We start from the raw sequence: 12,203 nt of genomic DNA on the forward strand, positions 1-12,203 counted from the left end.
CCCACATCCAGTTCAAAAACAAAGTAAAGAATCCATCCATTAATGTCACCAATTTTTATTCTTTTAAAAAACTTCAAAGATACCCACTCAAATAGTCAAATTATTGAATGAAACAAAAATAAAATATTTATTCGAATTTATTTATATATATAAAAAAAATTACTTTTTTAAGCAATGTAGGCCTGTCACCAATATTATTATTTATATTAATATTAATAAAATCAGGTGTGTTTTTTGACTGGTGTGGTGGATGTGGAGTGGCAGGGCCAGAAAGCGGAATTTACTCTCATAGGGTAGGTACAAACACAAATGCGACGCGCACGCCTCCCCACCTCCATTTCCACCCCTATAAATTCATTCTTCAGCACCACCGCTGCAAATCACCACCTCCTCCGCCTTCGTCCATCTCTCAATCCTTTACCCTTTTCTCCATTTGCCGAGAAAGGGTGAAAAGGTGGAAGCTTTATCCCATTTTTCTTGCATACGTTTACATTTTGAGGTGGAATTTCGGTTGTGATTTGGTTTTCTTTTTGAAGGAAATGGAGGCTCGTCGGAGGATGATCAAGGGTGGCCTTCAGCAGCCACAGATTCATAGAAATGATAAAGATTCGGAGGCGGTGAAGGCCACCGATGCTCTTCCGCTTCCTATGTATCTGACCAACATTGTCTTCTTCGGTCTCTTTTTCTCCGTCGTTTATTATCTGCTTCTGAGGTGGAGAGAGAAGATCAGAAACTCCACGCCGCTCCATGTGGTAACCCTCTCCGAGATCGCGGCCATTGTCACGTTCATAGCCTCCTTCATTTATCTACTCGGGTTCTTCGGCATCGGCTTTGTGCAGTCCCTTCTCATTCCTCGCGCTTCCCACGACGACATTTTGGATGAGGACGATTTTGATCTCAGGGTGCTTAAGGATGATTCTCGTGCTGCTCCTTGTGGGGTGGCCGATCATTGCAAGATTAGCGATCCGCAGTTGTCTCCTTGTACGCCTGTGGAGGACGAGGAGATCATAAAATCTGTGGTAGAGGGCAAGACCCCATCGTACTCTCTGGAATCCAAGCTGGGCGATTGCCGCCGAGCCGCTGCCATCCGCCGAGAAGCCCTGCAGCGCACAACTGGCAAATCCCTCGTGGGGCTGCCTCTCGAGGGCTTTGATTACGATGCCATACTTGGCCAGTGCTGCGAAATGCCTGTGGGTTACGTGCAGATTCCCGTTGGCATCGCAGGGCCGCTTTTGTTGGACGGAAGAGAGTACTCGGTTCCAATGGCCACAACGGAGGGTTGCCTGGTGGCCAGCACCAATAGGGGATGCAAGGCCATCCATGCCTCTGGTGGTGCCACCGCTGTACTTTTGAGGGATGCAATGACCAGGGCTCCTGTCGTTAGATTCGGCACCGCCAAACGGGCTACTGAGTTGAAGTTCTTCCTCGAGGATTCCAACAATTTCGAGGACTTGTCCCTTGTTTTCAATAGTTCCAGCCGATTTGCTAGGCTTCAGAGCATCAAGTGTGCAATTGCTGGCAAGAATCTGTACATCAGGTTCTCTTGCAGCACTGGGGATGCCATGGGGATGAACATGGTCTCCAAGGGAGTGCAGAACGTCATGGACTTCCTCAGAAACGACTTCCCAGACATGGATGTTATTGGCATCTCTGGTAATTTTTCTCTCTTCAAAAGAATCATCTTTATTTTTCTTTACTAACCACCGCGAACTAACTCATCATATTTACCTTAACCGAACAGGAAATTACTGTTCCGACAAGAAACCGGCTGCAGTCAATTGGATCGAAGGCCGGGGCAAGTCAGTTGTTTGTGAAGCTATTATCAAGGAAGAGGTAGTGAAGAAGGTTCTCAAGACCGACGTTGCTTCCTTGGTGGAGCTCAATATGCTAAAGAACCTCGCTGGTTCTGCCATTGCTGGAGCTCTGGGTGGCTTCAACGCTCATGCCAGCAATATTGTGTCCGCTATCTACATCGCCACGGGCCAAGATCCTGCCCAAAATATCGAGAGTTCTCACTGCATCACCATGATGGAAGCAGTCAATGATGGAAGGGACCTTCATATATCTGTTACCATGCCTTCTATTGAGGTAGGCATCACTTCTTTCCATTTCATGTTGGATATTGTTGTTGACTAGAGATTTGTCCAAACCTAGCGATTATAGGAGGGCCTACAGAATGTCAGACGTTCATAATTTCATATATAGGACCCACAGTGGTCCCCTCTATAGAAATCTTGCCCATAAAATATGGATCACATATACTAGTCTGTTGATATTCCTCCATCATATTTCTCGGCATCAATATTAAGATATCAAATCTGAATAGAGTCCAAACAACTGGCTTCCATCACTATTTCCCAGTGGCATCATAACCAAATATTATGTTTGATTGAGGACCATTGTTCTTGCATTAATATCTTTGCCATGTTCCTATATAGGTTGGCACAGTCGGAGGTGGGACTCAATTGGGGTCTCAGTCAGCCTGCCTGAACCTTCTTGGAGTAAAGGGAGCCAGTAAGGAGGCACCAGGATCAAACTCCAGGTTGCTAGCTACCATTGTTGTTGGTGCAGTTCTTGCGGGCGAGCTGTCTCTCATGTCGGCTATCGCTGCCGGCCAACTAGTCAAGAGCCATATGAAATACAACAGATCAAGTAAAGATGTGTCCAAGATGTAACTTCTGGCTCGCATATGAATTCAAACAATAATGACGTTAAACCCATACCGGGATTTTTACTCTCCTTTTCGTTTTTTCGCATTTTGTTATACTTGCAAGAAGCCCAAGGTTGAAATTTTGTATATACAGGGAAATACTAGTCAGTCCTAGCAAAACAAAGCTTCATCTGCTTTTCTATTTCTACTGGCTATCAGTATCATCGTTTCTATCTGTCCACTGTATCCAGTATTTTCAATTTTACAGAGAATTCCAAAAGATTGCTATTTGATTGTTTTCCATTTTAATAAACAGAATTTACCCCATTATTTGTAGTTTTTCCCACGCTTACGAGAATTCTGTAGCATTAATACGATGTGTAGTTTCTCTTTCGATTATTCTTACGTCATATCACTCTTTTAATATTTCTCAAAACGGAAACAAGCATTGTAATTTAACTCATATTTCCAAATTGAAGCCAACTAATAAATGCTAGTTATACAAATCAATACAATGTAGAGTGTAAGGCTCAAGATTTATTAGTCTTCATTTATGCGATATTCGAAGATGTGAGAGTGCATGACATTGCATGAGAAACACTCAAGAAAATGAGAGTAGGAAATACATGAGAAAAGATGTGAAAGGTTAAGAATAAATGTAAAAGGGCCGAAGCTATGGTGCATATGCGCGAAGAAATGCGCGCATATGCATGAGAATTACAGTAGCATCGGCGCATATGCGCGAAGAAAGTGGCGCACATGCGCGACATGTCCAGAGGCCTTGGCGCATATGCGCGGAATGAAGTGGCGCATATGCGCGACACCTCCAGCAGCTGTGGCGCACATGCGCGAGTTTAGTCGCGCATATGCGCGGTTCGTCCAGAAGCTTGGGCGCATATGCGCGAAAAGAATGGCGCATATGCGCGAGGTGTTGAATGGTTGAGACCGTAGGTCTCGCGCACATGCGCAAGTAATGCCGCGCATATGCGCGAGACGTGTACTTCAAAGAACAAGCCATGTGTACTTAGACATGCAAGATATATATACTGTAATTTCATTTCCTCCCCTCACTTAGCTGATAACCGAAAAGAATTCAGGGAGAGGCTTCAAGTTTTCTCCATCACTTAGAATTGTGAGTTTGTGAGATTCATACATCCAAATTTAAATACGATTGCGGTTTTGAGCTCCTCTCACTCCAAGCTACAAGAGGATGTAAGTATCTTTGAATTCCAACATGATTCAGATTTTATGTGTTGAAGAAATTAAGATGTGATTGCTATTAGATGTTCTTAAGAATATAGCCATTGTAGAAACGCAATCGGATCGAAGAACGGATGTTGTATGTAATTGTTATGATTTTTATAGCATGTTTAGAGCTAAATATGCAGATTTTGAGTACAATTACATATTTGGGATGATAATTATGAGTTGAGATTTATGAATTGTGGATATAGGTTGAGATATAGATTGATCGGTATCGAGAAATTGCGTCGTTATGCCGTTAAATTATACCGAGGTCAAGTATTGAATGGGATATGTGTTGATTGAGATTAGAGATTGATAGATTATGTATCAACATTTCCATTTCAGATTTGATATTGACATATTCGCTTTCGAGACTTCGACTCCGACACGGATTGTACAAGAAAGGTATAAGCAATGTTTGTTTGGGAAGCCACAACTCAAATAAGATATTATTTGAGTTTCCCAACCAAAATCACATACTAGTATTGTTGTATATATGGTAACATGTTTATGACTTGTTTATAGAATTATATTCAAATCTTGTTACATGATTATGCTTTGATTATAGAATTGTATTCAAGCATGTAAGATTATTGTAATATTCAGATATGAATATGAGCATGCTTTGTTAACGGTTGATAGTCATTGCATTTAAGATAGGAGAGTCGTTGACAGCCATTGTCAACTATCTAGATGTTCGGTGTATCTCAGCTTAGGAGCAGCCCTGACTCCTATTGTAGTCGTTGATACAGCTCAGACCGAAGTCTAGGAATAAGACGTACAGTCACCCCGAGTGGGAGGGTAGGTGACAGCCATTGACGTCTTATTCACACCGGGATCCCTAGAGGTCTAGTCGAGTCGAGTCCAGACGTGGTTTGATTCGCATTGCATTGCATGTGCATATGATGTCATTCATGATAGTATGTTTCATGTCTAATTGATTATATGCATGTATACATGTTTATACTGGAATTTGTTCTCACCGGAGTTTCCGGCTGTTGTTATGTCTGTATGTGTGCATAACAACAGGTGGGGCAGGATCTGGGTCACGCAGAGGATGAGAGATGGACATAGCGTGGTGATCTCGGGCATAGCAGAAGAACTAGTAGTTGTACTCTTGGCATGTACTGTATTTAATTACTAGTTGTCGAATATGGTTTGGAACCAGACATATTTGTATCTTATGGTTGTATATTATGTTGTTGAATAGCATAGAATCTTCTTGTGTTAGCTTTCATTTGAATTAATGTAAAAGCGAAAATTTGACCCACTTTTTATATTAATGATCCATTTAAATCCCAAAGAAAGAGTTAGAGCCCGGGTCCCCACAACAGGTGGTATCAGAGCCATAGGTTCTGTAGACTGAGATAGAATAGAATGAGCGGGGTAGATCGAGTCATTTTCCTTGCTTATATCATGCTAGCATGTCATGATTTATTGCTTTCCCTATTACGTGTTGTGTTATCTGATTTGATTGCAGCATGTATTGGTTAAGACTGAATCAGAACCGATTCTGGATCAGAGGTAAATGATCCGAGGAGGGCTGAGACAGTTAGTATAGATTGTATACTAAATTATTTGAATATCAGATTCATGCCTCCTAGAAGAGCAGCCGTTCCTTTACGACCACCAGCACCAGAACAGGGTAGCACATCTGGTGATACGATGGATGTCACTGCTACGCCTATGGAGACTCTATTAAAGCGATTCCAGTCTTTTCGACCACCGACCTTAAAGGGTACAGAAAATGCAATTGAATGTGAAAGTTGGTTGGAGGATATCGAGATGTTATTCGAGTCTCTGGAATATAGTGACGAGAAACGAGTGAAACTCATTGGCCATCAACTGCAAGATGTGGCTAAGTATTGGTGGGTGAATATAAGGAGAGCACTAGAACAGCGTGGCACCGAGGTTACATGGAAAGCATTCAAGACGGAGTTTTATCAGCGATTCTTTCCTGTATCCTACCGTAAAGATAAAGGCGCTGAATTTGCAAACCTGAGGCAAGGGCAATTAAACATTGAAGAGTACGTTGCTAAATTTTCTTCTTTGCTTCGCTTTGCACCTCACGTTTCAGGTAATGATGAGGCCATGGCAGATCAGTTTATAAATGGCCTGAATCCAGATATCTTTACGTTGGTAAATACGGGGAGACCCAACAACTTCTCGGATGCATTGAATCGTGCCAAAGGAGCTGAAGCAGGGTTGCTGAGACAACGGAGTGTTCCGTATGTTGCTCCGAGTCCAAGACCGCCACTACCTCCAGTACAACCTCCTCCTCGATTCGAAAGTGGTGGTAGCAGTAGTGGACGCAATGATCAGTTGAAAGCAAAGGGCAAACAGTTTAAGAGGGCAAGGAGCAGTTCTTCGAGCTCCAGCGGGTCAAGACAGAGAGGTTTTGGCCAGAGTCTAGAGGTGGCAAGTGGATATTGCAGTACTTGTGGAGGTAAGCATGCCACAGAACAGTTTCAAGGTGTAGTGGGCAGGTGTAACATATGCAAGCAATCGGGGCATTATGCCAAGGTCTGTCCTCAGAGAAGTGGTGCATCGAGATTCCAGGCTGCAGGATCGTCTACCTCTGTGACTCAGCCTGAGAGGCAAGCTTCATCGGTCCATTCCTTTCAGCCGCCACCAGCACAGAACCAGCCTCGAGCCAGAGGTGGCCAGCCAGGGAGTCAGCCTCAGAGACAACAGGCTCAGGTGTTTGCGTTGACAAAGGAGCAAGCACAAGATGCCCCAGATGATGTCATTGCAGGTAACTGTTCCCTTTGCGGTTATCCTGCTTATATATTGATAGATACGGGTGCATCGCATACATTCATATCAGAACGATTTGCATTATTGCATTCTCTGTCTGTTGAGTCGTTACTAGATGTCGTGTCTATTACTTCTCCGTTAGGAAGTGGATTGATATCGGTGACTACGGTTAGACATTGCATCTTACGGTTTGAGGGTCATGAAATTGATCTAGATTGCATAGTACTCGGGTTAGATGATTTTGATTGTATTGTTGGAATTGACATGTTAACAAAGTACAGAGCCACCGTGGATTGTTTCCACAAGATTGTCGGATTCAGACCAGAAATGGCAGAGGAGTGGAAATTCTACGGAAAGGGTTCCAGATCTCGGATTCCCTTGATTTCGGCTTTGTCTATGAATAAGTTGTTACAGAAAGGAGCAGATGGGTTCCTTGTGTATGCTGTAGATGTACAGAAATCTAGCCCGACATTGGCAGATTTGCCAAGTAGTACGAGAATTTGCAGATATCTTTCCAGATGAGATCCCAGGATTACCTCCGGTGCGAGAGGTAGATTTTAGCATTGATTTGATTCCAGGTACCACTCCTATTTCGAGAGCTCCGTATAGGATGGCACCGATAGAGTTGAAAGAATTAAAGGCACAGTTGGAAGATCTTCTAGCCAAGGGATATATCAGACCTAGTGTATCTTCTTGGGGCGCTCCGGTGCTATTTGTGCGAAAGAAATATGGATCGATGCGGTTGTGTATCGATTACCGGCAACTGAATAAGGCAACGATAAAGAATAAGTATCCTTTGCCTAGAATTGATGATTTATTTGATCAGTTGCAGGGATCCTCTGTTTATTCTAAGATTGATTTGCGATCCGGATATCATCAGCATCGAGTTCGAGATATAGACATACCGAAGACAGCATTTCGAACCAGGTATGGGCATTACGAATTTATTGTCATGCTCTTTTGGGTTAACAAATGCTCCGGCGGTATTTATGGGCTTGATGAATCAAATCTTTCAGAGGTATTTGGATGATTTTGTTATTGTCTTTATCGATGATATTCTGGTGTATTCTAAGAATAGGAATGAGCATGCAGAACATCTCAGAATTGTGTTGCAGACACTGAGAAATGAGAGATTGTATGCCAAATTGTCAAAGTGTGAGTTTTGGTTGAATCGAGTTGTCTTTTTGGGACATATCATATCTGGATATGGTATTTCGGTAGATCCGAGTAAAGTGGAAGCTGTGATCAATTGGCCGAGACCGACTTCCGTGCCAGAGATACGCAGTTTCATGGGTCTGGCAGGATACTATAGACGATTCATCCAAGATTTCTCCCGTATTGCCAAGCCCATCACACAATTGACACAGAAGAATGCGCCATTCCTATGGTCTGAGGAGTGTGAGTCTAGTTTTCTAGAGTTGAAGAAGAGGCTGACCAGTGCACCTGTCTTGATGATTCCTTCAGGTACGGGTGATTTTGTTGTATATTGTGATGCCTCTCACAGAGGTTTGGGATGTATTCTTATGCAGCGAGGTCATGTGGTCGCTTATGCCTCAAGACAGTTGAAGACTCACGAGACTCGATACCCCATTCATGATCTTGAACTGGCGGCTATTGTATTTGCACTCAAGATCTGGCGTCATTATCTTTATGGCGAGAAATTCGAGATCTATTCAGACCATAAAAGCCTAAAGTACTTGTTCTCTCAGTCGGAATTGAACATGAGGCAGCGTAGATGGCTTGATCTGTTAAAAGACTTTGATTGCGAAATCAAATATTATCCAGGGAAGTCAAATGCAGCAGCGGACGCCTTGAGTCGAAAGGTTTGTTCCCTATCCTTATCGACGATAGGTGTTACAAAACTCGTTGAAAATTGCTGTTTCTCTGGACTAGAATTTGATACAGATAGGAGGCCACTACGACTTGCTGCTATTCAAGTTGAGCCGAACTTGATCATGAGGATTAAAGAAGCTCAACGAACCGATCAGAATGTGCAAAGATCGATTCAGATGGTCAGAGCAGGGCATTTGTCAGAATATCAGGTACGTGATCATGTTTTGTACGTCAATAACCGCCTTGTGGTGCCAGATGTTTCAGATTTGAAGCATCAGATTATGTCTGAAGCACACTGTAGTCGGTTCAGCATCCATCCTGGTGGCAGGAAGATGTACAATGATCTGAAGACACAGTTCTGGTGGAAACAGATGAAGTCAGACCTCGCAGAGTATGTGTCTAAATGCTTAAATTGCCAACAGGTGAAGGCCGAGAGAAAGAAGCCTGGAGGGTTACTTCAGAGTTTGTCTATTCCTGAATGGAAATGGGATCACATTTCCATGGATTTCGTGACGAAGTTACCCCGATCTTCCCGAGGCTGTGATGCGATTTGGGTAGTTATCGACAGATTAACAAAATCAGCTTGTTTCATCCCGTATAGAATGACGTATCGGCATGATCAGATGGCGGAGATATATGTTCGAGAGGTAGTCAGATTGCATGGTGTGCCGAAGTCTATCGTATCAGATCGTGATCCCCGATTCACTTCACACTTCTGGCACAGTTTACAGCAGGCCTTAGGGACGACATTACACCTGAGTACTGCTTACCATCCTCAGACAGACGGACAGTCAGAGCGGACTATCCAGACTCTAGAGGATATGTTGAGAGCAGTAGTGCTAGATTTTGGCACTAGTTGGCAAGATTCCTTACCTCTTTGTGAATTCTCTTACAATAATAGCTACCAGACGAGCATTGAGATGGCACCGTTTGAAGCGTTATATGGTAAGAAGTGCAGATCTCCGCTATACTGGGATGACATTTCCGAGGTACCAGAACTTGGACCAGATATGATTCGTAACATGACCGAGAAGGTGAAAGTCATTCAGAAGAGGATGAAGACGGCACAAGATAGGCAATCGAAATACGCCAACATCAGACGTAGACCGTTAGTATTTGAACAAGGAGACAAGGTATTTTTAAAGATTTCCCCATTCAGAGGCGTTGTCAGATTTGGCAAGCGTGGAAAGTTGTCTCCTAGATACGTTGGTCCTTACGAGATCCTAGAGAAGATTGGCGATCGAGCATATCGACTGGCTCTTCCTCCTTCTCTGTCTGGTATACATGACGTCTTTCATGTATCAATGTTGCGGAAATACATGCCTGATGTTTCTCATGTCATTCATCCTGACGAAGCTGAGCTTGATCAGACCTTGAGCTATGTTGAACAACCGATACAAATTCTTGATCGGAAGGAAAAGAAGCTCAGAACGAAGACTATTCCTCTAGTGAAAGTCCAATGGAATCGTCACGGCGCTGAAGAAGCGACATGGGAGACAGAAGCCGACATGCGACAGAAACACCCCGAGTTATTTCAATGATGTAAGTATTGATCTAACTTGATGTTATTACTTTTGATGCTTACATTGATAGAATGATGGATTCGAGGGCGAAATCATTTCTTAGAGGGGGAGAAATGTAAGGACTCAAGATTTATTAGTCTTCATTTATGCGATATTCGAAGATGTGAGAGTGCATGACATTGCATGAGAAACACTCAGGAAAATGAGAGTAGGAAATACATGAGAAAGGATGTGAAAGGTTAAGAATAAATGTAAAAGGGCCGAAGCTATGGTGCATATGCGCGAAGAAATGCGCGCATATGCATGAGAATTACAGTAGCATCGGCGCATATGCGCGAAGAAAGTGGCGCACATGCGCGACATGTCCAGAGGCCTTGGCGCATATGCGCGGAATGAAGTGGCGCATATGCGCGACACCTCCAGCAGCTGTGGCGCACATGCGCGAGTTTAGTCGCGCATATGCGCGGTTCGTCCAGAAGCTTGGGCGCATATGCGCGAAAAGAATGGCGCATATGCGAGTGGCGCATATGCGCGAGGTGTTGAATGGTTGAGACCGTAGGTCTCGCGCACATGCGCGAGTAATGCCGCGCATATGCGCGAGACGTGTACTTCAAAGAACAAGCCATGTGTACTTAGACATGCAAGATATATATACTGTAATTTCATTTCCTCCCCTCACTTAGCTGATAACCGAAAAGAATTCAGGGAGAGGCTTCAAGTTTTCTCCATCACTTAGAATTGTGAGTTTGTGAGATTCATACAGTCCAAATTTAAATACGATTGCGGTTTTGAGCTCCTCTCACTCCAAGCTACAAGAGGATGTAAGTATCTTTGAATTCCAACATGATTCAGATTTTATGTGTTGAAGAAATTAAGATGTGATTGCTATTAGATGTTCTTAAGAATATAGCCATTGTAGAAACGCAATCGGATCGAAGAACGGATGTTGTATGTAATTGTTATGATTTTTATAGCATGTTTAGAGCTAAATATGCAGATTTTAGTACAATTACATATTTGGGATGATAATTATGAGTTGAGATTTATGAATTGTGGATATAGGTTGAGATATAGATTGATCGGTATCGAGAAATTGCGTCGTTATGCCGTTAAATTATACCGAGGTCAAGTATTGAATGGGATATGTGTTGATTGAGATTAGAGATTGATAGATTATGTATCAACATTTCCATTTCAGATTTGATATTGACATATTCGCTTTCGAGACTTCGACTCCGACACGGATTGTACAAGAAAGGTATAAGCAATGTTTGTTTGGGAAGCCACAACTCAAATAAGATATTATTTGAGTTTCCCAACCAAAATCACATACTAGTATTGTTGTATATATGGTAACATGTTTATGACTTGTTTATAGAATTATATTCAAATCTTGTTACATGATTATGCTTTGATTATAGAATTGTATTCAAGCATGTAAGATTATTGTAATATTCAGATATGAATATGAGCATGCTTTGTTACAGGTTGATAGTCATTGCATTTAAGATAGGAGAGTCGTTGACAGCCATTGTCAACTATCTAGATGTTCGGTGTATCTCAGCTTAGGAGCAGCCCTGACTCCTATTGTAGTCGTTGATATAGCTCAGACCGAAGTCTAGGAATAAGACGTACAGTCACCCCGAGTGGGAGGGTAGGTGACAGCCATTGACGTCTTATTCACACCGGGATCCCTAGAGGTCTAGTCGAGTCGAGTCCAGACGTGGTTTGATTCGCATTGCATTGCATGTGCATATGATGTCATTCATGATAGTATGTTTCATGTCTAATTGATTATATGCATGTATACATGTTTATACTGGGATTTGTTCTCACCGGAGTTTCCGGCTGTTGTTATGTCTATATGTGTGCATAACAACAGGTGGGGCAGGATCTGGGTCACGCAGAGGATGAGAGATGGACATAGCGTGGGGATCTCGGGCATAGCAGAAGAACTAGTAGTTGTACTCTTGACATGTACTGTATTTAATTACTAGTTGTCGAATATGGTTTGGAACCAGACATATTTGTATCTTATGGTTGTATATTATGTTGTTGAATAGCATAGAATCTTCTTGTGTTAGCTTTCATTTGAGTTAATGTAAAAGCGAAAATTTGACCCACTTTTTATATTAATGATCCATTTAAATCCCAAAGAAAGAGTTAGAGCCCGGGTCCCCACATAGAGCCTATTC

General features: G+C 42.6%; 1 protein-coding gene across 1 annotated transcript; it reads left to right on the top strand.

Moving 5' to 3' along the window:
- Positions 1–267: 267 nt before the first annotated feature.
- Positions 268–2,941, top strand: LOC140811614 (3-hydroxy-3-methylglutaryl-coenzyme A reductase-like). The gene is made up of 4 exons (XM_073169610.1): positions 268–454; positions 537–1,653; positions 1,742–2,088; positions 2,439–2,941. Exons 2-4 carry the CDS (start codon positions 540–542, stop codon positions 2,673–2,675), a joined length of 1,698 nt encoding a protein of 565 aa, XP_073025711.1. The 5' UTR covers positions 268–454; positions 537–539; the 3' UTR covers positions 2,676–2,941.
- The last annotated feature ends 9,262 nt before the right edge of the window (positions 2,942–12,203 follow it).

This window comes from Primulina eburnea, chromosome 14 (genome assembly GCF_022965805.1).
Source record: "Primulina eburnea isolate SZY01 chromosome 14, ASM2296580v1, whole genome shotgun sequence".
Classification (NCBI taxonomy): Eukaryota; Viridiplantae; Streptophyta; class Magnoliopsida; order Lamiales; family Gesneriaceae; genus Primulina; species Primulina eburnea.

Bases quoted from the DNA above. Each gene is read 5' to 3' on its own strand.
- LOC140811614 (XM_073169610.1), top strand. From the start codon at position 540: ATGGAGGCTCGTCGGAGGATGATCAAGGGTGGCCTTCAGCAGCCACAG. The intron at 1,654-1,741 runs GTAATTTTTCTC...TTAACCGAACAG, and splicing joins GGATGTTATTGGCATCTCTG to GAAATTACTGTTCCGACAAG. The intron at 2,089-2,438 runs GTAGGCATCACT...GTTCCTATATAG, and splicing joins TTACCATGCCTTCTATTGAG to GTTGGCACAGTCGGAGGTGG.